Source organism: Zootermopsis nevadensis, unplaced genomic scaffold (genome assembly GCF_977971745.1).
Source record: "Zootermopsis nevadensis isolate Lab colony 2312 unplaced genomic scaffold, Znev_1.0 Znev_ptg000021l, whole genome shotgun sequence".
Lineage (NCBI taxonomy): Eukaryota > Metazoa > Arthropoda > Insecta > Blattodea > Termopsidae > Zootermopsis > Zootermopsis nevadensis.
Window position 1 is genome coordinate 22,458,684 of NW_028259153.1, and position 25,878 is coordinate 22,484,561.

Consider the following 25,878-nt stretch of genomic DNA (forward strand, 5'->3'; position numbering starts at 1 on the left):
TGATAATTATATAGATTCGATACTATGGTCCCATACTATGAACGTCAAAGTCAAATATTCTTTCATCATGGTATGCTACACGTATCGTGAAAAGCATGAAAATTATTGAATAGTGTTCACGAGAACAGTTGAAAGTTGATGCTGTTCTTCGTAAAATTTGGTTAGGTTTGTATGTTTTGAAGCACATTAAATTATTATATTCGTAGGTTAGTTGTGGCGTATAATATCAGCAGATTTTATTTTTTCATTTTGTTCTTTCAAGTGTCTTACTGAGCTGTATGATATACCAGTGTACCCTATCAAAGCTTTAGTTTTCAGCTTAGGTTAAACAAGTAGCAAATGGAGTCTAACTCCCAAGTCTGTAATAAACAAAGGTTAGGGGCAACTGGAATATCGTGTAAGGTCATTATGGTTTTCTCGTGTTCTTTTTGTGACATATAATCTACTCTTCAGATATTTTTAAGTGTCTGAATATTAACTAATTGTTGTAAAAATGTAATCGTTAGTTTTTGTCTGACTTGTTCTTCGTTGTAGAGGTTAAGTTTATTGTAAGATTTATTCAAGACAACTAATAACGACAGTAAATATAGAGTAGTCATTTGACAGATGTGCATAATTTTTAGATTTATGTTTATTTTAAACATTTTGCTCGACATCCACATATCAACAAATACATATTTCAAGACCTTATATAACTGTACTTTGATGTGACAGTATATTTTGAAAGACTTGTCATAATGAAATTGAGAGAAAGAATATCCTAGAGTTTTTGGGCATTATTATGTGTGTAAATTTGAAGGTACTGTTTGTGACTTAGCTATGGTAATTGACACATCTATAACCCAGAGGTACTTAATGTTTGAGAAGTGTTTGTATCATGCTGCTGTTGTCTGCATTTATTACAAACTCTCTAAAATATGATAACATTTATGGTTTCCCTCAACATATTATTTAATGTTACAGATAATGTCAGAAACACAAATCGCACAAATGTGAAATGGCACAACCTTATGAGGGGGCAGAGGTGCCAAATGTGGTACATTATATTGATAATTCTAACTGGAGAGGTCCAGGTACAGCAGATGGTGAAATGATTTGTGGAGTTGAAAATGATTGTGTGATATTTCCTAATGCCAATATTGTCTCCACCATGCCTCAGCAACAGGCTAATGAAATAGTGCAGTATACCTTCCCTGAACAGGATTTTCTGGACATACAAGTAACTGAGGAAGAAGTTATATGTGAAACATGGGATAATGGGCAACCATTAGATGATGAAAGGTAAGAAAATATTTAGTATTGATGTCAAAAGGAACAGTGAAATAATATGAGTCATTCCATGTTTAATCAACATGGACAAAAGTGAAATGTTCTACCTATAAGATATCAATTAAATTTTATAAAGTTGGAAGTAAGTTTAAGCACCAAATGTTAGTCCTCTGTGCTTTAGTACTCAATAGATGTCCTCGAATTTATTCATAAAGAAATTCTAGCTATATGCTACTTTACATATTTCCAAAAATTGTGGTGCTGAATTAGTACCTTGGATTAAAAAACTTCTTTTCACAACCGTTTCTAATACTTTGTGCTGTATAGTCTGAGTTCTGACGGTATTATTAAGTAACTCACAAATAAATATATAACCACAGCAATTGAGTGGAGTCATGCCATGAATCAATTTATCTAACTTTTTTGTAGCCTCATAATTATAGAAGTTAAATTAAAATATGCATGTTTAGAAAACATAAATAAATGATAATGTTTCAGAAGAAGCCTATTTTAATTTTTGGGTTCTGTAATGCTTTATTATAATTTTGTTTTACTTGTTTTGGTACAGTCAACAGTTGGTGGAATTGAAGGTGGCATGCAACCCCACAGCAGAAACTGATGAAGTTGAGATACCTCTACCACAAGATCAAGATACTTACACAACAATGCGCCCTTATCCATGTGATTTCTGCAGTCGGCGTTTTCGTAAGAAAGCAAATCTTATGAACCATATGTTAGCTCACCAAACTGATCGTCCACATGGCTGCAACCTTTGTGGGGCAAGGTATCGTCGAAAATGTGATCTTATTAACCACATGAAAATACATGCATATGCTCCAGGACACCTTGGTAGTGATGATGATGAGCAAGATGTCCCAACAAACAACTCACACGACAATAACAATACTGCTTCAATGAAGGGGAGGCGGAAGAAAGCTCAGTCAGCAGCACCAAAGAAACGGAAAAATCTTACTATGGCAACCCAGGGCAGTAGTTACTTCGAGGAGGATGACAGCCTCAACTCTAAAGATTTTAAAAGATCCAACTACAGCAATACTTCATCCCGCAAAAAGTTGGGGAACAGTAGTAGTGGAAGTTACAGTTACGTAGATGAAGATATGAAACTATTGTCACAACCACCTCCCACTTTTACTCCTAGCATGGAGCCACAAGAACCTACTGTACCTCGTTGGCCTGTCATTGATGAAAGTCGCCCCTATGTTTGTCAGCATTGTGGTGTGGGTTTCGCACGTGAGAAGGCGCTTGCTTCGCATGCAAGGGTTCATGCTGGTGACAGCCCATTTGAATGCAACACATGTGGGGAGATGTTCTGGGATGTTGGACTGTTAAAGGAGCATTCACGCACTAAACATGCTGGAAGAAGTAGAGATGAGTCAGATGTGTCTGGACCATACACGGGTGATGATCGGTTTGGAGAGTTCCATTGTGAGACTTGTGGCCTTGGTTTCCATAGACAGGATCTTCTCAAACGTCACCGCAGGTCAGTAAATGTTATTCATGTCTAACCTCTTAATGAATAATTTTGTAAAATTTGTGGCATAACTGATTTGTTCAAAAACTGGCAGCTCTCCATAATTATGTTCTGACATCATTATTCTGGCCATACATCTGAAATGACAGATACATTAGCGAAATAATTGTCGTGGTAGCTTCTGCCATCTATTGGGATCTCTTAAAATAGTTTTCAAGAAAGGAGGAAGCTTTAATTGCCAGAAAGCATGTCTTCTAATAGTACAAAGAAAGATAGCTTCATCTGTGTGCATTAAATCAGCGATGTAAGAATTATGATTTAGTATAAGAAGCAGTACGAGAGAGATTTTAAAACGTTATAAATAATAGTAAAATATTTTTTTCCACTTTTTGACTTTCTGGTTTCAAAATCGGCGCAAATCGAGGGCTAACTGCATATGGTATTCCTTTAGAAGTGGACAGGTGCTATATTTATTTTTTGAAGAAACTTCCCGTCTTTTTGAAATGCATGGCTTTGTCGCCATTATCAAGTGAGAAGTCTTCCACTAGTTCAGGGGTTCTTAATCTGCAGCTGTGCTGTGTTTCCTGCACACATTTCTATATTTTGTCAGGTGTATGATGCTGATATCAGAAAGCATATTTAATAATCTGCCATGAATTTAATAAATGTTTCTCTCTTATAACCTGGTGGCCTGTGAGTCAATAAAGGGTGAATGTGACCCCATGTCTGAAAAGGTTGAGAACCTCTGCACTAGGTGAGCAGTTGAGTTCTGTTTATATTTACTTACTCCATGGTACAGAGTTTTGCCATGAGCAGTTGCTAGTTCTTCAGCTAATCAAGAAGATTTCTGTTGATATGGCTCCTGAGTGTTCATGCCAGTCATCATCACCATCAGACATTTGGACATCATCCTGAGCCAGTCTAATGCTGTTCATATTCTCTTACCTTATTTCCTTAAGACCCATTTTAATAAATTCTCCAATTATCACTTGGTATCTTTCTAGGATGTTTCATAACTGTAACACTTTAAATTTCTAAATTTTAAGAAAGCTTTATTTTTGGTACAGAATCCATATCAAGTTTGAGCCAAACAGTAGCATGGCAACGCACGTGTGTCAAGTGTGTGGTCAGGACTTCCCCGGGCAGAGCGACCTTTTGGCACATGTTGAAACACATGCGCGCTACCAGCCACATCGCTGTATGCTGTGTGGCGAGTGTTTTTTGGATGCACCAGCTGTTGCTGCACATGTACGCCGACGGCATGCTCGTAGCATCCCACCCAATGCCTGCACCCTCTGTGGTAAAACTTGCAAAGATCGTCGCTCACTCCAGAAACATGCTTGGGTTCACTTAGCTGAACGCAGCTTTTCCTGCCACAAGTGCGGGAAACGTTTTCACAGTCGTGCGCGTCTTAAAAGGTAAGCATAGATGTTGTTTCTTGAAATAAAAATGTTTGAAATGAGGTGCATTGCCATCGTTCTTCATAGGAGGGTCCAAAACCATCCTATTTCTCTTTGTATGGCCCAAAACCATTCTGCAGTGTTGTCAGTGTGGTAAACTGAACTCTTGGCTACCTTCTAAAATGTTGCATAGACCTGTTATAAATTGTTTATGTGTTTTCTACACAGGCACATGGTTTCTCATAGAGACAAAGCAGTGTCTTGTGAAGATTGTGGTTTGGAATTTCCTGATGGACGTGCACTTATAAACCATCGCCACAGCCATAACAAAGAACCATCAGCACGCCAATTTTCATGTGCAGAATGTGGCAAGACTTTTGGGTCACGCAGCAGTCAACAAATCCATGCACGTATCCACACTGGCGAGCGTCCATATGGATGCCGCTTCTGCTGGAAGGCATTTGCTGATGGTGGCACATTACGCAAACATGAACGCATCCACACAGGGGAGAAACCTTATGCCTGTGCTGTGTGTCCTCGTGCCTTCAACCAGCGGGTGAGTCAGATCACTTGGTTTAATTGGCATTCAGAAACTAGGACCATATCATACTTGTTGATTTTTGTCTCTGCTAATTTTAATACCAGACTGTGGAGGAAGGCTGCTGACATTTTCTCCTGTCAAGCAAATTTAGGAATGAAGTACCTGATGCAGCAAAATCTTATTAGCCAGATTTGTTATGACTGCTCATACTTGCTTTATTGAAAGGATAAGATGTGTTGTAAACTGTATAGTTTTCACATGTAGTGGGTATTTTTGAAGCATACATAACAAATGCTACTTCCCTTGCTTGTTGTTACCTTGAATTCCTAACATTAATCAACCATGACATACCTCATGTGAACACCTTAACCCTTACCCGGTGTCCTACGTGAGCGATTAAATGCAAGCAGTGCGAATTGCGTGGGTGAAGCGAAAATATCAAACTGGCTGTTTGTGTGGCGCTGTCATAGGTTCCAGCAAAGCGGTCAGGAGAGGGAAGCGGCCAAAGTCCAAGATCAAATATTTTTGATATTTTCGCGCGAGTCGCTGCGCTGGCCAGTAAGGCGCATGCGCAAGAAAGCTCTGACCGTGCAGTACACGGAAGGCGCACACTCAGGAAGGCCGTGTGCTTCTATTGCGGTCTCTCACGTAGGACACGACAAGCGATTCCCTGCTTCATATGACACCCCATGCTGCTTATGCAGCTCGGGTAGCTCGCTTGTTATCGCTTACATAGGACATTGCCTTATTGTGTGAAAACAGGAGATTTAAAACTCCATACTACAAGATTGCTGGCCAGATTAACGTCATAGTTAACAAATGAGCAGTATGTGAATTTGACACATGTAAACTGTGACAAATATCAGATAAATTGTAAAATAACTACAGTTTTTTCTCATAATTATTCACATTCTCATGAATAGTTTATTCCAGTGTTGGTGATGTTTTTACTTGAGTGTGATGACACCAACTTAATTTCTTTTAGGTGGTACTAAGGGAACATATTCGTTCACATCACTCGGGTCCAGAGCCAAGGACATCTGGCAATCACTCAGCTGTTTATGTTTGTAAAGTGTGTGCAGCAGCTTTCAGCAGTTCAGAGCAGTTGTGTGTGCATCTGATTCAGCACAGTGACGAGAACACTGCAAAGCAACGGATGCCAAAGTTGGGGCCACGTAAATACAAGCGCCGCCGCAAGCTGAACCCTCACGAGCTCACATTGCTGTCGAGTAACATAGGCACACCACATGGAGACACATCTGCTGATGGGGAAGCAGATTCAGATAATGGTAACACCTTCAAGCGTAAAATTCCCAAAAGGAAGTTCAGACAGAAAGGCAAGTCAAATACTGATGAGAATTTTGAATCAGTTGTAAAAAGTTTTGAATCTGTAATTGAAAATTTCAATTCAATTGTTAGCCACACAAAACCTGAGCCTGGGAAGGAGAAAGTTGATAAGGAGAAGCACAAACTCAAACGCAAATCAGCAGTCGATGGGAAGCACAGTGGAATGAAGTCTATAACTAACATGCCAGACTTGTCGTCTGGAGGGTTCGTGAAAAGCAATAGACCTGCTGGTGAGAGTAGAATAAGGCCAAGAACAAAGAATGTGACAGTGAGTACACTTGCAGCTTTGAAGGCTGTGACTTCAAAACCAAGGTCAGTTTTAAAAGTTGGCCGAGATCTGTGCAGAGTGGGACCACGGACAAAAAATGTAAATTACCACAATGTGAAGATGGCAAAACTTTCTCCTGCAACATTTCCTGTTGAGAAATCCAATTTGACCGAAACTGTTTTAGATACTAAAGGTGGTGTGAATCAAGAAAATGTTGACGCTGTTTCTAAAGCAGAAAACGGAAGTGTCCCTGTGAAGTCAGAGAATGATGATAATATCATTCCCTCTTCTTTGTTGCTAGAAGATGGGAAAGAAGTGAAAGTTGAATTTACATGTGAAATGTGCAGTGAAACCTTTACAAAGCGATCTGAACTCTTGATTCATGTCCCCATACACATTTAAGATTGTGGACTCTTAAATATTAATGATATTGTATTCTGATTTAAAATATGGAACAGTGTGAGAGTAAATGAATTTAAAGAGATCTGAGAGCCATAAGAATATATATTTAAGGTGTAGTAATTGTGTTAAGAAACATATTTTGGATAATGTAATTGAAAGTTTTGCCATAATAGGTAATTTGAAGTAATGTAATATTGTGGTATTTGTGTTGTGTTCATTGTATGTTCATGATAGAATTAACATCATAATTTTTTATAACTTGTTTTCAAGTTGTAAATATAATGGCATTGTGTTTCAGGCAGTAGGAAGGGAAACTTTATTAAAATTGCACAAAAAAGATTAATCGAATGGAAGAGGAGTGTCTAGATCTGACGCAGCAAGTTTTCGTACAGTTTAGGGAACTTTTGTTACTAATGAATTATTGGTAGGCTTGTTGGCGGGAGTCTTGGGAGATATTGGTGAAGTATAAAAGATAAAAAGATGGCGGAACCTATGGGGTTTAGAGTGTGCGTTGATGGAAGAGATTTGCGCGAGGATATTAAAAGCCGATTCTTTATCTACGTTGATTTGTTGCGTGATCGATGTATTCGCGATATAGAAAATCGTATTACGGATTTTCTTTGTGTTGATAACCCAATCTCGTTAATGATTGGCAGTGTTTATTTGCCTTCCTCGGAAAACGTGCGTTTGCTCTGTGTTGGCGATGTATTGAAGTAAGTGGCAGCGACTGATGAAATCGATGTAATAAATAAAGTGCACCATCCTAATAGAAATCCTTTTAAACTGGATAGGGACAGGATGTCTCCTTAAAGTAGTAGAAATTGGGCCGGAGTCGTTTTCTTTTAACTGATCAGTGAATATAATTTACGTTTTTATGTGTTGCTGGTTTGGTTAATGCCATTCTGTTTAACTGGAATATTCAGAGTCCTCATGAGAAGGTGTGGCTGCAAAAGATAGTGGTTATTTGATTTTACGCAAATATTGTGATTAAAAATTAATCTTTGCTTATATGTAGGTTTGGAAAGAAGAAAAAGAAAATGCTCCTTGGATTTTTCGTATCTTAAAAGTGTGACTTTTGTCAAAAGAAAATGACAAGTAGGCGTATAATTTAGTTTTATGTATTTTGAAGGTGAATAACAATGATGTTATTAACAAGCCTGATGCAATTTGTTAAAAATGAATAGAACCTCTGAACCTGTTGATAAAACTTAAACCAGTGTAATGTCTGTACAGTCGAAAAATATTTATCTAGCAGTTATATTTAGAGTTGCAAAAAATACTAAAAATTGTTAATTTTAACTCTGTAAACCGATGAGGACTTTCCGTTCAAGATAAAAAATTTCCATTTTAGTTGTGAGCGTTGTATAATGAACAGTAGTACCACTATAATTGTTTGATGACTGGGTTACAACACCACATGGACTTGTAGGTACATACCAACAATTTGGAGGAACCTATTGCCTCCATCTTCAGGGTATTACAACCCAGAAAACACCAACCTTGGTATTATCATAGCAATGAGAACCTCGTGTCTCAGACAGTAATACCACTGATAAGATTGAACTACATAGTTTTGTCTTACGAACACAGTGATGAATACCGTAAGAAACAGTATTTTTTACTAGCTGAACTATACCTGTGTATAAAGAGTGGGTTACAAAATTTATGTTGCATTTAATCTAACATTTTACTTTTTGAAATCAGTGTCTTGATTGTTGTGTCATTATTGAGGAATCCATGAACACATCACTCTTCTTGGCATATCTGCAAGTATTATCTGAATTTCTCAGAGTTTGGTCCTTTGGCAAGTCAGTATTGTGAATATGATCAGAGTAAATTTTGCTTTACTTTTGAGATCCCTCCACAGGAAAAGATCACATACACTCCAATATAGGGTTCTCAGAGGCCATGCCCATGAATTTTCCATGATATGATGGAAAATAATATGAGCATAGTTGCATGCATACATATATACTACATAAATTTATGCACTATGTGGTTTTGTGTATTGTGAAGTGTATAATTATATTGTATTGTGTTGACATGTGGGAAATGTTGGAAAAATTTTCGTAAGTGGTCACTTGTGGTAGAGGTAACATGTGTCATTGTTAATTTCTAGGGTTGTGGAACAAAACAAAGAGTGCTATAATAATAAAGAAGATGTTAATTGCCGACACGAAGATGAAGACATTGACAGACAAATATATATGAAGGGACATAAGGCCAAGAAGAAAAAAAGAAAACGCATTTCAGGTGATATAAATGACATTAATTGTAGCACAGTAAAGGGTAAGGTACAAAAGAGTGAAACATTGCCTGTAAATTTGGAAGAATGTGCTGAATATTCGGAACACAAGGGTAAAAAGAGAAGGAAACAAACTCACAGTAACAAGAGATGTATGTCAGATGAGCAGTGTGTTACGGAAGAATCGAAATGTGAGGAATTGTCGGATGGCTTTCAGCGTTCGGTAGAAGAGCGTAGAGAGCGAAAACCAGACAAAAGGGAAGGAAATAATGTATATGTAAAATCAGATGATATTCCTAGTTCTGTTGCGAGTGTTACGAGAGCATCAGAGCAAGTCACAGCAGGACCAAAGACACCAGAGACAGGAAGTCGGGAGAATGGCAGTATTGAAATTGGCGTATGCGCAGACGCCATTCCAGATAACGAAAATTCACCAACGAAAGACGGGGGCACCAAGAGACGCAGGAAACGGACAAGGCGACACAAGAAAGACCATGAACCAGAACAGAATGAAACAAAAGGGAAGCTTCCAGTGAGTGTTGAGGATCACAGAAGAGGTACGTTCATTCAGAGTGTAACTGCAGCACGGACACACATTAGATTTTCTGATTTTGATGAAGGGAATGATAAGGTTGAATTTCAGATGGAGTCTGAACCCACTAGTGTCGGGCTCGGTGGTACGCACCCAGTAGTAACATTGAGTGATGTGTGTGCAGTTTCCTCGGAAATAAATGGGCAAGGACCAGGAGAAATGAAAGTCTTGGTGTCGCAAGAAGGAAGTTCAACAAAGTGGAATATGCAGGCTGTAGACAATTTGGAGTCTGATGATGTAGTGTGCAATAATGATACATTTGCTAAACTCCTCGCCTATGAAAATTTCTCGGCACCACGTGTGTATAAGCGTAAGAAGAGTTCTGTTACTGCAAACGGTGACACTTCAGAAACGTTGTCTAACACCGATGTGGAAAACAGACAACAAATCAAAACTGATTATAGAATTACAAACTTTTCTCAGTTTCCAATTCTTAAAGACACTCCTAAGGAAGGGGATATCATAGCGTTCAAGGTACGTTTGGCATATAATACTTGTACGATATTTTCCTTTTCGTGGCGTTCTTACTGAGGGTATTTAAGAACGGGATGCCGAGGAAAATGTTGACCTTAGAGACAGGATATAACAGGAGGATGGATTTCATAATTTGTACTGTTTCTTCTTCTTCTTCTATGGCTCTCCGGTCCGTATTTGGTCCATGGCCTCCTCAATTATCCTCTTCCGTTAGGTCCGTCTGTCCGAGGCTTTGATCGAGGTTTTGAAACATCTTCCTTTATACGGTGCAAGGTTGTTAGCCTTGCGACCAACCCCCAACCTGGAGGACCAGGGTACCTGTCTTAGTCTGACCTCTCCCCCTCGACCAATCTGGCTAGGGACGCCCTACCAGTAGCTATGCTACCGCCAGCATACTGTTTACCAAATATTATTAGAGTGGTCATATCAAGGAAGATGAGATGGGTAGGTAATGTAGCATAAAAATATGCATCATGAAGTTCCATATTATTTAATGGTGTTAGTATTATGTACATACAAGGTGTGTTCTAATACTATTTCTTTTCCTGATAAGATGTTGAAGTTGGGAGAAGACTATACACCCAAAATATCAGATTACATTACAGCCAAGGTTCTCAGCTACTGTAAGGAAACCTACCAGCTAATGGTTAAAGTTTTAGGTAAGATATGAATTTATATTAGCTGTTACCAGTGAACTTTAATAAAATTAGGTAATAAAAACATTATGTTTTTATAAATGTTCCTTTCTTGTGATTACAGGTGGCCATGAAGAATGTCAGAAGCCAAAGGGTAAGTTTGATCTAGAGGATGATAACGCTCCTGAGACGTGTGTTGTCGATGATCTTGAGGTTAACTGGAATGAGATACTTGAAACAAGACTTGTCTTCCCTTAAGAACCTGAGGTAATTCAGTGGTTTTTGTTTGTAACTGTCTCGTGTTCTCTGTCAGAATCATACTCTGCTCCAATGCTGAACAGTGTAATAATTTAGAATTGTAAAGAATAAATTAAATTTAACCCAGTGGTATATAACCTCTGATAAGATGAATGTACTTCAAAAGGAGCCCTTAACAGATGGGTCACAGGGCTGTTCTGGACATGAATAGTTGTGTTTTATTGATATGCAAATTATCTGCGAAATAATAATTTATATCTTTCATGCATTGGCGTGAGTAAAGAACACCTTATGGGCCCATGTCAGTCTGCCTGCATCTTAACCCAAAAAAGCACTGTGTCTGGAGACTGCTGAATGCTGGGAAGACCTGCACGAAAGCGTCGTCAGGGAAGGAAAAATCGGACATTAAGGAACGGCCAGCTACACATAAAATAGATTAGAAAAGTCACATGCAATAGGAAAATTTATTGAAGCAGAACAGGGTTTACAGTCAGCTGAAGTGAATATAATCAGTTCCTTCTTGCAGTTTTAATGACTTTAGATTTTCCTCAAAACTCCCTCCTGTCAGGTCCTGCAAAGAAATCATAAGATTTATGATAGAATTACTTATATCTTGAATAAACAAAAGAAGTTTTTATTACGCATGAGGTTCTTCTTTATTTTCACATAAATTAGAACAGGATTCAGTAATTGATAAAACTGATGAGTTGCAAAACAAAATGTATTGCACTGCACCTGGTTCTGTAATAAAGTTACACATTTATCTAGCTTCTTATGTATCTAGAATTAACAAAAACTGACAGTGTTGATTAGGATACAGATTTTATTTTGTCATTTTTAGGAACATACAGTTGTTTATATTTTCCTTTTATTTTTGTGTTCTGAAAAAAGCACCAGTATGGTGTACCTTTGTAAAACATGGAAAAGTGTGTTTATTTGAAAATACTTTTGGAATTAAAGCATTCTCATGTATAATAATGACAAAAAGTAGCTTGGAATTAAGAAAATATAATTGTTTTTCAAAACTGAAGCATGTTGAAGGATTTATTTCCTAATTACTTGGAAAAAAAAATGTAGGCAGCTTACCAGTTTCACACAGATGACTACAGGTGGTTTGACCTGTGTGAAGTGAATTATTGGAATGTGGCGAGATTGGTTAGGAGGCGAGTACATTTTCCCTACTTTTTTAACATCAACGTCACAGAATGCCACAACTCTGTCTTGGTACTTGGGATGAAGTGACCGGTACAGTCTTCGTCCCTGTTTGCCAGCATTCCAAATGCTGAATTTTGGCCAGGTGTTTAGGACTCGTTCCTGCAACCTCGCCAGGCGTATTGACCAGATTGTGCTTCTGTGAACATAGCACACTAATTACAAACTGTTGTTTACAATTTCAGGCCCATTACAGGCCAAATACAATTAACAGATTTGGGTTCTTTTACAAACAGAATGTTACTCTGTACAATAATTAAGAGCAGATCAAATCGAAGAAATGGTTGTTAGTGTTCAGTTAAGAATCTTTTTCCTTCTTGACAGCCATCAAAAAACATAGAGATTAAAACTTTCTAATTCTGAAAGACAAACTTTAATTTGGAAAAAATATTTGCGAGTTTCCAAAATTGAGAAGCACTATGAAAGATACACACTCATGAATTGAGAATGTTGTAGCATCCTGGTGGTAGCGATACACGAGCAGGCATTCTGGAACTTTACAAAGTTTTCCTCCTTTATCTAAGTGTCCATAGAAGAATATCAGGTCTTCTGGAGTACCTTTACCTTCCTCTGAGAAACCTCCAACCCTGAAATGACCAAATGGATAGGACAGATTTAAATACAGTGAGCTTTGGCATCTTACATTTGCCATTCTGTTAGAACAACTAATTTACAGTTTTGCCGATTATCAGTCTCAGTGTCTTTCATCTCCAGATACTTTGAAGAAAAGTTTGTGTTTTTGTGGAACAAAAATGATATGTGTGTATTGTATAATTATTAATCTATAGTTCCTACTAGCCGCAGCATATTGGTTGAAGAATCTGGAGGACGGCAGACTTCATAACTTATTATATTTGGAGGTTTCTGATGGTGTGACAATATACATAATTATTTTGTTGGACTTCCTGTATTAAATGAGTGTCAGGGACAGTTCAACCAAGGGACCCAACATAATAGGGTTTTGTTTTCCTACATGGGGACTGGAGTAGACCCCACTTCAAAAATGTTGTTTGAATTGAAAGACGCTTAAATAAAGGATAATGTCCAACAGAATAGTCATACACATTATAATTTCTTGCTAGAACTTAATTTTTCCTACATATATTAAAACTGTAAAATTGCACAACTCTTAAATCTATAATATTAAAAATGTATTGATTTTTTTTTATAAACTACATGCATGATAACTTCATAATGTAATAAAATTCTATTAGGTACAGTACCAGCCACAACTAACCTGTCAAACACATCCCTTCCACAAAACCATGTTGGCATCACAAGTGTTGGTCCATGAGATGTATAGAGCTGGTGGTAAAGCTGCTGGTTATCCAGTGAGTTGGCCCATCGTGTGAAACGTGCTGTGGAGTCAGCAGGCAAGCGACAGAATCCACATCCTACAATCTACAACAGTTCACAACTTGTGAGGTAACAGTAATTTTAATGATAGTGCACACGAGGGAAGGTTGTAATATTCCAGAACTTTTTATATATAATGACACTCAGCAGCTATGACTATATAGTGTAAAATGACAGGATAATTAATTGAAATGAAACGGAAGAAGGTGGAATTAAGGTACCACCCTGGCATTTCCTTGGACTGAGAACAATGAAAATCTATACTTTCTATAGGTGATCATACATACTATGTAGACCTTCCAATAGAGAAGTTGTAGGAAACTAAGTTTATTTCAGAGTTACACTTTTGGCCTGGATAGTAACCTTAAAGTCACGACCTGCTCCCTTCAAAAAATCCCATTTCACTAAATACTATATAACCTACAGCTGAACTAGTGTTCCATGAATAAATTAATAATTGACCCAATTCTAATGTATAAAGAGAAAATAGCTTTAGGATTGTGAATGTAGCAGATTGTATTATGGTTTCCATGGATATGGTTTATTGATTAATAAAAGGGTTCCTTTTACCTGCTGGGTGGGCCTCGGAGCCGAAGTGGAAGTCAACAGAACAATCTTTTGCCCTTGCCTCTACCAGAAATCAAACCAATTGGTCCGATGTCAAAATCATTGTTCCTGTAAGGGCTTATTTGACTTTCACACATCAAACAAATCTGTCCCCCCAACTGTTATCTCAAATTCTTATACATGATCAAATCTTCTGTCATTGTTGGTTGATCACTTTGTAGTAACTCCATCCCTCCCCATAATTCTTTACAGCCAGTTTCCTAGCGAGTTATAACTGGAATGTATAAAAAATATGATACACACCGCATCTGTGTTTTTCTTTGCGACTTCATATTGATGGAGGATTCGGTCTGGTAACATTATATCATCCTGAAAGAAAGGCATGGAAACTTCTGTAGTGATGAAATAGTGAAGCGTCATGCTTCAGGACTTTATCCAATCACTTTCTGTATACAAACTGATATGATTTACAGTAATATAGTTAAAAAGAAACGAGTTCTTACCACATCCTGGAAGCAGAGGAAGTGTCCAGTACTCTGTTTGACTGAACGGTTCTTTGCATAACCCACTATTAAAAAAAAGTATTCATAATTACAATGTAATTAATTACAGTGTACTCCAGTTCAGAGTTTTCCAGATACAGTCTTTGTTATTTTGCACACCTGTGTTAATTTGCTGCTGACCAAAATCTTTTACTGAGACAATTTAAATTTGTTGTCTTCATATGAGATTTTAGTTTCCACAACAGTAATGGTTTTGGGTGTGATCTGGATAGCAGTACCTTGCAGACATGTAGGTACCAATATTTCGGAGAAACCTTTATGTATACCTATATCATGACTAGTGATACCTACCCTTCTAATCTCGGCATAAACACGTATGCATATGCTTCATAACTGGCCACTTCCACTTTATAGTTAAAGATTGGTGCTGCGGGTACATCCAAAGTGTCAGTAACTACCTACATGATTACACGGTGTCAAAAACAGGTTACGAACCACTGCTGTATTTGAAGTATGAACAAAAATCATACTAACAAGTTCTTATTTAATAGCAAAATGTATGATAAAATCCACAACAAACTGGACATTACCTCCTCTAGGCCTCAGGGACTCATTTCTGGATACTGTGAACTTGATACCGGCAGAATTAAATTTGTATCCCCAGTCTTGCAGCATTTGCCATGTTCGATCAGTGCTGGCATCATCATACACAGAGACTTCCAACTTGATGTGTCTGACAGCTGTCTGTGTCTGTATTGACTTAAAGCATTCCTCAATCCACACTTCTCCATTGTGGACTGGAATGATCACAGACTGAAATGAATGCACAGATTGGCCATTTTCATAGGTTCTAGACATTTTTCACAGTGGCTATCTGGACACATTCAATAACACCACTTTGAATTAACTTCAGTTGAAAGCTGTTATGGTTGTAGTTCTAAAATAAAATTTAAAGTTTACATGGATCCCTGAGGATAAAACTGGGAAAGTGAGATTTGAAGGTCTAAGGGTGGTGAAAATGACAGTATTTTGGGTTGTGATGCTGTTTGGAGAAATATTGTCTCCATCTTAAGTTCGGAAGATAGAGACATCATGCTGTAGCCCCAGTTCACAATAATTCTCTTTACATTAAGGGTAGGAAGGAATCACAAAATTAGTTGCTAACAGTGAAACTTGTGATCCAAATTTAATTGGTCACCAGCTTTAATAAATTCATATGTATAGCCGTTAAGTCTACAGTGGATACAGTTTATAGGTTATGTTAGGCACAAACTTTCTTACTAAAAGCAAAATATGGACATAATACGCATGTTAATAAAGAACACATGCATTAATAAATTACTCGTTTTATAAATTGCATTGCTGTGCATATTGAATTAAGTAAGTGCAGTTCCTTCAGCACAAAATTGGATGAACATTTAAGGAATTAAAGATATGTAGTTCTCTTACAATATCAGGCTTCTCTCTCACTAATTCCATAACATTTTACACTCGGGGATATTTTACTTCCACTGTTGGTAGTTGACTTTTATAATAGTATGTCAGATCACGAAGATAGGTTATCTATGCTCCGGACATCAGTAGTTGCATCTACTGGGATCGACACCTTCCTCTAGTGCGTGAGCACTGCGGGTCCAAACTTTTCGGTGGTTCGATGTATAGACATTCGGTAGGACTCCTTGGACGAGGGATCGGCCCGTTGCAAGGCCTCTACCTGTACACAGGACAGCACAACACAGAAAAACACGGACAAACATCCATGGCTTGAGTGGGATTCGAACCCACGGTCCCAGCGACCAAGCGGCACATGGCCCACACCTCAGACCGCGCGGCCACTGCGGACCCCTGGTTGCATATTATCTGCTAGCTTTTAAGGTATGTTGTGTCTGTGTTTGCTGTTAACTGAAGATGTCATGCTAATAGAATGTAAGGAAGTGTCGGAAGTCGTAGGTATCTATGTCCTTGTCATTATTGTATTACAGCCCAACGTTTCTGAGTCTGTCTATATGGTGATGGAGGCAGAGAAGTTAGAAACTTTTTAATATGAATGAAATTAATATCACAACAGGTCTGAACGATAAGAAATCGGACGACGGGAGCGGAAGTTTTTTGGGAAGAGGAGAATGTATTTCGAAATATTTACCTTAATCAGAATTCTTATAGTTCTATAACAGTGTGTGTGTGTGAAAGTTTTATGATTTATGGACACATAAAATAGCATTTTTTCTGAGGATCGATACTATGTCTTACATTGTGCAGTACAAGTAATGACTAACAAGTCTGTTTGTCACTGGTACATTTAGACTTTGTATTTGAGGTTTTCAGAGTAATTTAAGTATAGACGTTCTTCTTATCACCTTGTGATCTTTAGGCTGTATACTAATGTTTTAGAACAACATACTGCCCCCATCTTCAGGGCTAAAGTGAGGTGGGTTAGGAAGTGGATAGTTTATCTACGGTTAGGGATTGGCCAGTCTGAGGCATGGAATGAGGATGGGAGATGGAGTTATGTCTGGGAGAAGGAAGCAGTGCACTCCTCCAAAACTTAGGTATAGAGCCACAAGATCACTATCTATACATTCAGTTATGTTTCTTTACAATACACAAATTACTGTAAAGACCTCATCCACATCTAACATTTGCAGTGGATAATTATGCACGATAGGAAACAAAATAAAGTTGCTACATGTCACGTCTTCTGAGGTCCTGCGTTTGTAACACAGATGTTCCTCCACATTTATGATGGATGAAGCAACCAACACCTAAAGCTAGTTTCTTTTCCTTTTCTCACCACTTGCACCGTTAACCAGCTTATGAAATGGGAAGGAGAAGAAAAGCAATAATGTTTAGCACAAATTATTTATCTGCTAAAACAAAATGAATAATCAAACAAAAAAGAAGCGGTAATCTGAACAACATTATTGTTCTAGTTATATTGTAAATAAATATGGCCTTTACAAAATACACAGATATATAATTGCATCATTCTTTATTAGCACCTCTCATAGAAACAGTAACTTTAAGGTATTGAAGGATTAGAAAGCCACTTGTACTAGAAGCAGAGATTTTTGCAGCATGTTACCATACAAATCTGTATTGCAGTAATTTGTCAAGTTAGCATGTGCAGTCACCATGCTCGTACTGTACAGTTCCTTAAAAAATATCTAAATGAAAACTGCATACTTTCTAAGGATCAATTGCCATACAGAAATTCAAACCCTACATTCGATGGCAAATCAGTTGAGAAAGTATCAGGATAAGGTGATATCCAGTCGCATATGATATACCAAATTTCATAAACACAATTACAAATTAAGAACACCATATAAACATATATTAAAGTCTAATATAGGGAAATAATTCTGTAAAATGTCAAGGAAATTACAAAACATGGAAGCAGTGATGTTGTTTTGGGATGTGTTGGACACATTTTGTCAAAGTGAAAGCACTTTAGGGAATAGATACATTTTTAGTGACTTAATTTTCCATATTAACATTCATTTTCACAGGTAGTTATTGACTTCATTGATGAGAATATAAATAGTCAACACTTTCACTGGAAGTACAAGCATACAACATAATGTTACCAGTACAGTTTATCCAAATGTCAATAGCTTAATGATAAACATCTAAATTAACTTATTATTCACTGATTTGCTGCATACAGTAAAACAAGACATAACAAACTTTGTATAACTTCAACATTTGCATAAGAATACTGGTTCTTCATTGCATTTAGCAATTTCCCACAAGAAGCAGTCCTGTATTGGCATCATTGAAAAATATAGTTCATTGTATTCAGGTAATTGGGACTGAAGTCTGTCGTGAAACCAGCTACTGTTTATAATTATACTGGCACAGCGATAGTTATGGAATTGATTTTCTGGTTTTGCTCAGTCACCATGGGTGTAGGAAGGAAGTATGTCACGTTTATGATGCAGAATTGGTGGCAATTTCACTGAAGAGACGTTAACAGAATTATACATAGAGCACATAAATTAAAAAGTGGAGCCCAAAATGATACTAAATAACACTCACCAAATCATTTTATAAAGTGATTAATGCAGTAAGATCTTAGTATAACAAGAGCCAGTATAATTAAGTTTCAATATAACAAAAATATCCCCTGTAGTTCATCCCCTACTGAAGTACCATATAATCTTATTGAAAAATATTTCTCAATGAACTCAGTGTAATGCAGTAAAGTGTTATTTAGAATGTGTTAACCCTTCTTGAGAGAACCCTGTACTGGTGTTTCAATTTTTTTTAAAAAAAAACAGCTATATCTTTCGGATAGTTTGTTAAACATGCACTAGATATCTTAAGCAGGCAAACTGCTACATTTACTGTAGTCTAGGTCAGTGTTCTGCAACTTTTTTCACCCATGGCACACCATGATTTGTCAAAGACACCACAAATTGTTGCGGTATGAAACTATACAGACCATAAATATGTATATAAATACTTGTCCTATAGGAGAGAGAGAAGGCATGTGAAAAAGAAATTATACATGTTAGATAAAACTATTTATGATGAAAGATAATAATTGTCCTTTTCTAACTGTAATGTGTGAATATGCAATTTCTTACAAAAAGTTACAGCAAACCAGTTGCATAACATTAGTCTAGATGTGTTTAGTGAACTATAAGACCAACATATTCTGATGACAATTGCTGTTTTAAAACAGGACCATATTACACCATGAAAACATTTTAATTTCTGTACACCCTGTAGTATGCAATAGAAGTACAATCTATTCATTTAAAGATACATCTTATGGGGGTGCTATCACAATGCATGGCAATACTTGACACACAGCTGGTAATGGATAATTTATATGATCATGTAAATTTCAAAGAGACCATTCTCATTTATAAATAACTTCACGGATTAGGCCATTGGGCCTGTTCCGTCTCCTTGAGTTAATCACAGCCGGTCCTTCCGTTTTCTCGGTCGTCCAGTGTTCCTTCTTCCTGATGGTTTATATAGTAGTAATCTGTGTAGGGTTTTGTGTGGAGGCATTCTGGTCATGTGATCATAACAATTTTTCCTATATGTGCTGATAATACTGGTGATGCTCTCTGTATTCAACTTTTTTATGATTGTCTTTGTTCCGTTTGTGGTCAAGGAACGTGTCTCCTGCGAGCTGTCTTAGCAGTCACATTTCTGCTGCCTCCAGTCTATTCAGCTGAGATTCCGTAATCGTCCATGTCTCAGACCCGTATAATAGGTTAGGATGATAAGCGTTTTATAGAATTTTAAAACAGTTTCTGCCCTTACTTTCTGCAGTAAGGTCTTCTTGGTTGTACCTATGAGACAACTGTTTTATGCTCACAAATTTAATTATGAACCTATGATGTGCTACTTATTCAACAAAATGCATTGATCTTTTGGAAAACAATAAATATTAGCTTTATTTACTTGTTTTTATTGCCTCTCATTATAATAGTATTTTATTATTATGAATACAGCTTTCTAGTTCACAAAAGATTGTTATACTGAGATTTTATTACGCAAGACTTTATGTACATTCTTTTGTTCTCTCAAAGCACTTGAGAAATGTTTCAGTACACGTCATGTAATGTAATATGTCGTGAAGTTAAGAATACATATGCCTGGTATTGCAAAATCTTTATAAAATTTATCTGCACATTATGTTGCTGCATTTTTAGAATCTTAATTACATATCGTGTAATGTACATTTGTTGTATACCAACATTATCTTTTGCTGTGGTACATCCAGCATGAATAATAGACCATTATTTTATGGGCTGCTTTCCAACAGCACCACACATATTAAGTAATATTGTTTCCATTTTTCACAGTGGGGTATAGTACAATTATATAATTGATTGTAAAATACTGTAAACATTGTTTTTTATACTGTGATGTCAAATTAAAATGTGTTGATAGAAAATACCTTACAAGCATTACACTGCAGTAATGTTGCCAAAAAAACACTATTCTTAATATCACATAGACCATAGTAAAACATCCTAAAAAATTCTTCCAGGCGCACATTTTATGTGTAATACCATCTTTATTTATATAGTTGTATATGATTTTAAACATGCAATTCACATTCTTGATAAATATACAGACAGGCCTTGGGATTAAGTGAGTAGACCAAAAACCTTGCTACATAGTTAAATACTATGGACTGGATGACTGGAGTTTGATCTCTGACAGCTGCAGAGGATTTTTCCACTATCCTCTGCGTCCAGACTGGCTCTGGGGCCCACCCAGTCCCCATCTAATGGGAACTGGGGTCCTTTCCTGGGGGCAAAGCACAGCCAGGACATGATGCCGACTACTCACCCCTATCTAGTTCCAAGGTTAAGAATGAGTAGGAACTATACTGCCTCCCCCCCTCTCAAGCATGGCATATAACAGGACACCCTTACTTTATTTTTTTACTTTTACTTTCTTTTTGTGGCTCAGGATTAAAACTAGTTCTAGATATGAATACGAACATGGTCTAACAGTTCGGTTCTGAACTTGAAAACTTCTTGACACATATCACATGTATATTCAGTTTTTATCTCTACCACACTTGTATGGTTTATGTCTGAATCTGGTGGTTCGGACGTTAATCCATCACTGGGCAAGAACACATAGTTTGATGAATTGTAAGGTTCTTGTAGAAGTCCAGCTGGAAGTTCTAATGGATTTACTCTCTCTGAAACATTTTGTGCATCAGCAGTTTTGGGAGGTTCCTCTTTCCCCTTTGCTGCCTTTGCAGCAGCTGCAAGCTGGTCACTATGCTTCACAATATGTGCACAGAGAGCCTCTCTATCTCCAACCACGTAGCCACACAGCTGACAACCCTGTGAATTCCGAGCCGCGTGAACCCAGCGGACGTGTTCACGCAGCACCACCTTCTGGTTAAACGCTCGAGGACAAAGTGGGCAGACATGAGGGCGCTCACCCGTGTGAATTCGTTCGTGTTTACGGAGGGTTCCCCCATCATGAAAAGCCTTCCAACAGAAGCGACAACCATAAGGACGTTCCCCGGTGTGAGTACGAGTGTGAATAAGATGACCTTGGCGGCTTGAAAAACATTTTCCACAATACTGGCACACGAACGGTGATCTGCCTGATGTCCCTTTAGCTGCGTGCAAACGACCATGTTCCCACAGTCCTTGTCGTCTGGCAAAGGTTTTGCCGCACTTGTTGCATGTATAGGGTGTCTTGGCATGGTGCTGGGTGCGACGATGCTCATCCAGTGTCCCACTATCTGCTACACTGATTCCACACACCTCGCATGCATAAGGACGCTTCCGATGGATCCACATGTGCCTGGAAAACGTTTTTACAGGGAATACAGATTAAAGCTATTATTAACAAGAGAGATAAAGGTGGAACATGTCACCCCTGTATCGTTCTTTTTAAGTTCATATCTGATAAAGCCAAGAGAACTGAAATGAACAAATGATTACCAAATAACAGTGCTACTGGTACAAGCAACATCATCACTGACTGATGATATTTCACAGTGTAACAAGAAAGAAATGTAATTATCATTTGTCATATGTCTATACATAATAAAATCAATTCTTTTTTTTTCAGCTTTGAAAGTTGGTAACTATGTAAATCAAGGTTAAAAACCACTAATTATAGAAGATTTTAGGTTCTGACAGTGAAGATGTTATTGGGTTGTATAACCCCATGTAGACTTACAGACAGGCCTGAATATGGTGGCAGTATGTTCATCTGAATGATGGTATGTACCTAGAAGTCCAACAGTGATGACTTAATTGTAATGAATAACTGAAAGATTACCTAAACAGTTTCTGTTTGGTGGTAAATCTTTTCTCACATTCCATGCAAGCATGTTTTCCCAGTTTGGCTGGCTGTGCAACATTTGTACTTGGATTCACAGAGCACGGGATCATCTTAGATCTCTTAGTCTGCAGCTGTTGTGGTGAGGTTCGTGCCACTTTTCCAAGACAAGTCTCTTGATGCTGACGAAGGGAGATGTCTTCCGGAAACATTTCCTCACACTTGTCACATTCTATAGGGCTACCCCAATGGTCCCGGTGCAAGCGTGAATGCGATTCTAGGGCTTTCTCACGCGCAAAGCCCAGTCCACAGTGGCGACAGATGTGCGGACGACGAGCGGTATCAACAGGTGGCTGTTCTGTTACTGGAGGACAAGTGTATGTTTCTTCTGTTGAGGAACATTCCACTGTGGGTGCATATGGCATCGATTCTATTTTAACAGCTGTTTCTCTATATTCCTCAGAACTGAAATTTAAGTTGCCATCTTTTGTCATATAGTCAACTTGTGTTACATTACCAAAATTATTAATATCACATCTTGTCTGGTTGTTGTTCCCATGCTGTGCTACAGTTGTGGGAGACGAAATGTTACTTATAGCAGGTCCTGAGTTTGCCCCATAATCAAACTGAGGAATATTTTCACTTATACCTGAAATTTGAGGGTAGTGTTTCGGTTCCATGGGCTGGTAATTTAGTTCATGATTGCTTGTAGCTGGTGTTTGAAGGTTCTGATTTTGGGCTAACACATTTTCATCGGCAATAGGGTCAGAGTCTGGTTCACATGTATACGTTACATCCCATCCATTATAGGATGGCAATGATATAAATGAGACTTTAGTGGGAATGGGCTGATTTGGTTGTGGTGCTGTTGTCTGTGAGAAGTAATTTGGTACTGGAGAATGAGTGGACATGTTTGAAGAGAGCAATGCACGTCCTGGAAAATATGTGTGAATCTTCATGTGATTTGTGAGACTTGATGGTCGTTGAAAATCTGCTCCACAGTGAGGACATCTGTGTGGACGTTCCACCTGGTGGCATACCATATGGTTCTGAAGGTCTGCTTTCCGGCGAAATAGGCTACCGCATGTCCTGGGGAAGAATACAAATTATAATACGCATAATTTTGCATATGGTGAGGCTCAAATCTGGTGTAGTTTTATTTTCAACCCTTTGATTGCAAGATATCCTGGCCTAGTGCAAGTTGTACCACATTACTACACCAGGATTATCCCAACTTAGCGCATACTGCATCACACTAATAAGATAAGGCTATACCACTTCTGTGTATAACGGATATCCCAGTGTAACTCACAATTTCTTTTCTAATTTTTCCTATGACATATATTTGGCACGTAATAAACTGAGTTGAAGACAACTAAAAATTCTGCTCAACAAATAAGGCGTGTACTCGAAGATGGCTTTCTTCTGGGTTGTAACATTATAGTCTTGTAGGAGTTTACCAGTGTTTCAAAGCTATGATGATCATTGCCCTTATGATGGCAGTAGCAAGGACCTCTGAAATGTTGGTAAACTTCTACCAGACTACACGGTGCTACAACCTAGAAAGCAGCCATCTTCGGACTCACCACATTTAAAACTTCAAGTCCTGTTACTTAATCTCATTATTATAGCAAATCATAATTACAACACTGCCATCATTTTGTTTTGACTGGGAAGAATGATCAAGGGAAGGATCCTTAATGTGTCCCACTATCTGTTTGTCAGAAAGGTAACAACATAATCAGACACAAATTAGTTCTGTTATTTAACCTGCAAGCATGAGGGCGATCGACCTGGTGACACACAATATGATTTCCCAGGTCGGTCTTCCGCTCGAAGCTCTCTCCGCAGATGCTGCAGATATGCTGGTGAAATTGTGTTCCTACTTCTGGTGCTGCTTGTGGTGGTAGTTGGTCTGGGGCTGGTACACTCTCAAACATACCGCCAAGTTGCCGCAGAGCTTCCACCGCCATGCTTGAACAGAAATATATATCAATATTATTTAAGAATTGGAATTTGACAGCTGTAGGATAGATCAGATAACTGCTGCTAAACTGTAATGAATAATGTTCCTTCCTTTTGCCTTGTGTATTTTTGTCAGTTGTGAAACAATATGCAGGAAAAGAAAACAGACTTCCTTGAAAATGTGTATTAACATAATGCCTGTATTTTTGTGATGAAGAGGTCCTCTCTTTGTAACCCCTTCACTACATCACAATCCAAGATTTTAACATCATGAGAACCTCAGAATCTCATACAATTAACAATGCATTATCATATCTGGCAAACTATTACGTGCTTCAGTGTGACTAATGAATTTTCATGATAAACAGGTCCAACCATCTACATGTTTCTGTCTCTGCCTACCATCCCTCCCAAATCTAATTACTGTCTTTATACCATTTTATTTGTTATGTACTGTACTTAGAGCATTGCCCATTTTCACCTCAAGATATACTTGCTAATATCTTTAAAATTAATTCTTGTTCATCAGAATAAACAAGTACTGTATGTTGTTTATATATTAATGGGATGATGGAGGTAGTAAGCATGTCTGAAACGTTTGGTCATATTCTACTAGACTACAGTTTATATTCTTGCATCACAAATTTGAACATGCAACAGCAAATAGCAACCCCATCACATACTTCGCTAGGGTATAGGAAATTCAAAGGCACCTCTTCAAGAAGAGTAAATGGAGCATGTTTAAAATGTATTGCCAAATATAGAAAACATTCCTTTCATGCCCCCAAAGTTTAGCTATGCTTTGAATGGGCTTAACCCAACCTAGCCATAAAGGAGTACTGTGGTGAAAAAACTTCCCTGAAATATGGTATGGTTGGGGACTTCTGTTATGTATTTTATCTAAAAGTATGTACCTTTCATCCTCTGTGGTTCCTTTGGGGTCATTGCTTTCTTCTTTAATTGAAACCTCTGTATAGTTTACTGTCATCTGTTGCTTGTCCACACACGTTTGTTCATCTTCCCCTTCACTATGTATCTCCTGTTTACATTCAAACTGAGTATCAAGTTCGCCATTGTGACAGTCGTCATTGGAAATCGCCCCACTTTGAATGTTTTCTTCGTTGATTCCATTAACTGTTTCGGATTCTGTATTCATTTTTCATGTGGGTATGACAGAAGAACAAGTCTGCTCCACGCTAAATAAGAAGCGTGGAAAACACCGTTTTCATAATGGACTAACCTGCCATTAATGTTAGGACAATGCATTGATTTATTTATACACTTCAAGCATTTCAGACATAAGAGAAACCACTAGTGAGACAAACAACTTTCGACTGTATATTTCGATACGTTGTTGTGACCCAAATAATATTTAGATCAACGACCCAACCTAACAGACATTCTCAAACCCATTGGCCAAGAGAATGCGCCACGTTAGGTTTCCAGGCAAAAGTAATCGATCATCCATAGAGGTTGGGTTTGTGTGGAGTTTACTAGATAACATCGAGCTCGTTCCTATGAAGAACGATTGTACTGAAGAAATTGTATACCAAAATTATATTTTTTACTT

The 25,878-nt window shown here is 37.8% G+C and overlaps 4 protein-coding genes and 1 long non-coding RNA gene across 10 annotated transcripts; 3 read left to right on the top strand and 2 right to left on the bottom strand.

Moving 5' to 3' along the window:
- The first annotated feature begins 22 nt into the window (after positions 1-22).
- Positions 23-6,911, top strand: LOC110838357 (uncharacterized). 4 transcript variants are annotated; one of them, XM_022081484.2, is made up of 7 exons: positions 23-165; positions 964-1,281; positions 1,838-2,770; positions 3,829-4,179; positions 4,390-4,717; positions 5,688-6,039; positions 6,122-6,358. In XM_022081484.2, exons 2-7 carry the CDS (start codon positions 998-1,000, stop codon positions 6,214-6,216), a joined length of 2,343 nt encoding a protein of 780 aa, XP_021937176.1. In that variant the 5' UTR covers positions 23-165; positions 964-997; the 3' UTR covers positions 6,217-6,358. The 4 variants fall into 4 exon arrangements, with proteins under 4 accessions (XP_021937176.1, XP_021937173.1, XP_021937175.1 ...); XM_022081481.2 differs by having other exon boundaries at positions 24-165; positions 5,688-6,911; XM_022081483.2 differs by lacking the exon at positions 23-165 and adding an exon at positions 228-402 and having other exon boundaries at positions 5,688-6,911.
- Positions 6,912-7,162: 251 nt separating this feature from the next.
- On the top strand, positions 7,163-13,459 carry LOC110838359 (uncharacterized). 3 transcript variants are annotated; one of them, XM_022081488.1, is made up of 5 exons: positions 7,163-7,432; positions 8,839-10,030; positions 10,584-10,689; positions 10,790-10,932; positions 13,350-13,459. In XM_022081488.1, the coding sequence occupies exons 1-4, from the start codon at positions 7,200-7,202 to the stop codon at positions 10,921-10,923; spliced, it is 1,665 nt and encodes a 554-aa protein (XP_021937180.1). In that variant the 5' UTR covers positions 7,163-7,199; the 3' UTR covers positions 10,924-10,932; positions 13,350-13,459. The 3 variants fall into 3 exon arrangements, with proteins under 3 accessions (XP_021937180.1, XP_021937179.1, XP_021937178.1); XM_022081487.1 differs by lacking the exon at positions 13,350-13,459 and adding an exon at positions 11,207-11,953; XM_022081486.1 differs by lacking the exon at positions 13,350-13,459 and having other exon boundaries at positions 10,790-11,953.
- On the bottom strand, positions 11,369-16,388 carry LOC110838361 (queuosine-tRNA galactosyltransferase). The gene is made up of 8 exons (XM_022081493.2): positions 16,011-16,388; positions 15,152-15,374; positions 14,562-14,626; positions 14,362-14,427; positions 13,373-13,536; positions 12,570-12,722; positions 12,010-12,274; positions 11,369-11,494 (listed from the first exon to the last, which is right to left on the bottom strand). Exons 1-8 carry the CDS (start codon positions 16,038-16,040, stop codon positions 11,414-11,416), a joined length of 1,047 nt encoding a protein of 348 aa, XP_021937185.1. The 5' UTR covers positions 16,041-16,388; the 3' UTR covers positions 11,369-11,413.
- Positions 16,325-19,977, top strand: LOC110838362 (uncharacterized). Its single transcript, XR_002546081.2, has 2 exons — positions 16,325-16,436; positions 16,544-19,977. It is a non-coding gene; the product is annotated as an uncharacterized LOC110838362 (long non-coding RNA).
- On the bottom strand, positions 19,948-25,825 carry LOC110838358 (uncharacterized). Its single transcript, XM_022081485.2, has 4 exons — positions 25,223-25,825; positions 24,114-24,317; positions 22,344-23,432; positions 19,948-21,860 (listed from the first exon to the last, which is right to left on the bottom strand). The coding sequence occupies exons 1-4, from the start codon at positions 25,462-25,464 to the stop codon at positions 21,017-21,019; spliced, it is 2,379 nt and encodes a 792-aa protein (XP_021937177.1). The 5' UTR covers positions 25,465-25,825; the 3' UTR covers positions 19,948-21,016.
- Between the last annotated feature and the right edge of the window lie 53 nt (positions 25,826-25,878).

Coding starts and splice junctions, on each gene's coding strand:
- LOC110838357 (XM_022081481.2), top strand. CDS start 998: ATGGCACAACCTTATGAGGGGGCAGAGGTGCCAAATGTGGTACATTAT. Junction 2,771..3,828: donor CTTCTCAAACGTCACCGCAG/GTCAGTAAATGT, acceptor TTTTTGGTACAG/AATCCATATCAAGTTTGAGC. Junction 4,180..4,389: donor AGTCGTGCGCGTCTTAAAAG/GTAAGCATAGAT, acceptor TTTTCTACACAG/GCACATGGTTTCTCATAGAG.
- LOC110838359 (XM_022081488.1), top strand. CDS start 7,200: ATGGCGGAACCTATGGGGTTTAGAGTGTGCGTTGATGGAAGAGATTTG. Junction 10,031..10,583: donor GGGATATCATAGCGTTCAAG/GTACGTTTGGCA, acceptor TTTCCTGATAAG/ATGTTGAAGTTGGGAGAAGA. Junction 10,690..10,789: donor GCTAATGGTTAAAGTTTTAG/GTAAGATATGAA, acceptor TTGTGATTACAG/GTGGCCATGAAGAATGTCAG.
- LOC110838361 (XM_022081493.2), bottom strand. CDS start 16,040: ATGGAATTAGTGAGAGAGAAGCCTGATATT. Junction 12,723..13,372: donor GGAAGGGATGTGTTTGACAG/GTTAGTTGTGGC, acceptor TGGTCATTTCAG/GGTTGGAGGTTTCTCAGAGG. Junction 12,275..12,569: donor ACAACATTCTCAATTCATGA/GTGTGTATCTTT, acceptor CTATGTTCACAG/AAGCACAATCTGGTCAATAC.
- LOC110838358 (XM_022081485.2), bottom strand. CDS start 25,464: ATGAATACAGAATCCGAAACAGTTAATGGAATCAACGAAGAAAACATT. Junction 24,318..25,222: donor GGAACCACAGAGGATGAAAG/GTACATACTTTT, acceptor TTTCTGTTCAAG/CATGGCGGTGGAAGCTCTGC. Junction 21,861..22,343: donor ACCAAACAGAAACTGTTTAG/GTAATCTTTCAG, acceptor AACGTTTTCCAG/GCACATGTGGATCCATCGGA.